The following is a 2,319-nucleotide window of genomic DNA, read 5'->3' on the forward strand; positions in this document are numbered from 1 at the left end:
TTATTGGGGTGACATTGGTTAGTAAAGTTACACAGATTTCAGGTGTACAATTCTATAATGCACCATCTATATATCCCATTGTGTGTTCACCTCCCAGAGTCAGTTCTCCTTCCGTCACCCCCTTTGCCCACTTCACCTCCTCCCCTCCCCCATTACCCTCTGGTAACCACTAAACTGTTGTCTTTGTCTCTGAGTTTTTGTTTCTTTGTTTGTCTTGTTCATTTGTTGCTTTTAGTTTTACATCCCTGGTATGAGGACCTTTATTGTTCAATTTCCCAAATGCAAAACTTTAGTCCAATGGAGCGAGTTTATGAACCAACAGGGAGACTGGGGAGAGGCTTGGACATGTGCAGATTTGCAAAGGTTCATAGGGGGTTAAAGGTAGTTGGAGGTAAGAGGATGGAGCAGGGATAAGGAATTCAGAGTTCAGCCTACAGATTTTTCTCAACATGACACTTTCTTATCTCTGCAGATTAAACCTTTGTCAACTGCATCTTACCTACCGCCACTAGGATGACAATGAATCACAGTGTGACTGAATTCATTCTATTTGGGTTGACACAGGATGCAGAAAAGCAGAAGGCAGTATTTGGCATCTTCTTGATTCTTTACTTTGTGACACTGTTGGGGAACTTTCTCATTGTAGTGACTATTAAAACCAGCAGGACCCTTGGGAGTCCCATGTACTTCTTCCTGTTCTATCTGTCCTTTGCTGATGCCTGCTTCTCTACAACCACAGCCCCCAGGCTGATTGTGGATGCTGTTTCTCAGAGGAAGACCATTTCCTACAATGAGTGCATGACTCAGGTCTTTGCAGCCCATTTTTTTGGGTGCATGGAGATCTTTGTGCTCATCCTCATGGCTGTTGATCGCTATGTAGCCATCTGTAAGCCCTTGCGATACACAAGTATCATGAGCCGGCGCGTCTGTGTTGTGCTGGTGATTCTGGCCTGGGGGGGATCTTGTATCCACTCTTCAGCACAGATTCTCCTGGCTTTGAGATTGCCCTTCTGTGGCCCCAATGTGATTGACCACTATTTCTGTGACTTGCAGCCCTTGTTGAAACTTGCCTGCATGGACACTTATGTAATCAATTTGCTAGTTGTTTCTAACAGTGGGGCCATATGCATGGTGAGTTTTATAATCCTCCTTATCTCCTATGTTGTCATCTTGTACTCTCTGAGAAACCACAGTGCAGAAGGGAGGCGAAAAGCCCTTTCCACATGCTCCAGCCACTTCATTGTGGTTGTCATATTTTTTGGTCCATGTATATTCATATACACACGCCCACCAACCACATTTCCAGTAGACAAGATGGTGGCTGTGTTTTATACAATCGGGACACCCTTGCTCAATCCTCTGATCTATACACTGAGGAATGCAGAAGTGAAAAACGCCATGAGGAACTTATGGTGTGGCAAATATGACTTCAGTTGATGAATGATTCATGGGGATTCAAATGCATACTTCCTTAACAACTTAGTTTTGTTTTGTGGATAGGAAAAATAATATTCTTGTCGGGAAGCAAGCAATTAAGAAATCTCAGAGGATTACATCAGAATTTGATTACTACTTAAATCCATAACCATTTTCAACAACCTACAATGACTGTTACTTGAATGCTATCAACATCTGGCTATATTCACATGGTAATTTAGCTTCCTGTACAATTTTTTTCTTCAGAAAGAAATGTACTGATTAGTAACGAATAAGTGTGTGTGTGTGTGTGCACGTGCGCTTGGAGGGTATATGCGCACACACAAGCATCAATACTTTTTCTAGGTTTAATTTACTCCTTGTGAATGTGGTCATCAGAGCTAACCCATAGGGACTGGAAACTTGCAGAATCAAGGTTGCTGTCTTGACAACCTGAGGATTAGGGACGATGTTCTGAGAAAATACTACTCTGGGAATCTGTGCCGGAGACTTCTTCACTGAGGGTATCTACCATGAGGGACCCTCAAACTCCAAGAAAGGCTGGAAGCATCAGGTAAAACCTAGACTGCCACTGGGAAACCTCTCAAAATTCATTCTGTGAGTGGGGAGGGAGGGAGGAGTCTTACATTTGGATGAGATGGGTGGTCCCACCAGGCAGTTGCTCTTTGGTGTCTTTCACACTCTGTTTACAAAGAAGGGGAAGAGACAGTGAGAGAGTTTTGTAGCAAGAATCTGCAGAAGGGAGGGTAAAGGGAAGAAGGGAGGGCAGAGAACAATACATGATGAAAAGAGAAAAGGTGAGAAGAAAGTGGCAGTTTTTTCTAGATAGGAGAGAAGGAGCTTTGTCGTCCTTGCGTTTTGAGTATCAGTTTAGGGTACATG

General features: G+C 43.3%; 1 protein-coding gene across 1 annotated transcript; it reads left to right on the forward strand.

Annotated features, from left to right (window-relative positions):
* The first annotated feature begins 513 nt into the window (after positions 1–513).
* Positions 514–2,001, forward strand: LOC109439197 (olfactory receptor 4C11). Its single transcript, XM_019719448.2, has 2 exons — positions 514–1,414; positions 1,991–2,001. Exons 1-2 carry the CDS (start codon positions 514–516, stop codon positions 1,999–2,001), a joined length of 912 nt encoding a protein of 303 aa, XP_019575007.2.
* Positions 2,002–2,319: the final 318 nt, after the last annotated feature.

This window comes from Rhinolophus sinicus, linkage group LG06 (genome assembly GCF_036562045.2).
Source record: "Rhinolophus sinicus isolate RSC01 linkage group LG06, ASM3656204v1, whole genome shotgun sequence".
In the NCBI taxonomy this organism is placed as follows: Eukaryota; Metazoa; Chordata; class Mammalia; order Chiroptera; family Rhinolophidae; genus Rhinolophus; species Rhinolophus sinicus.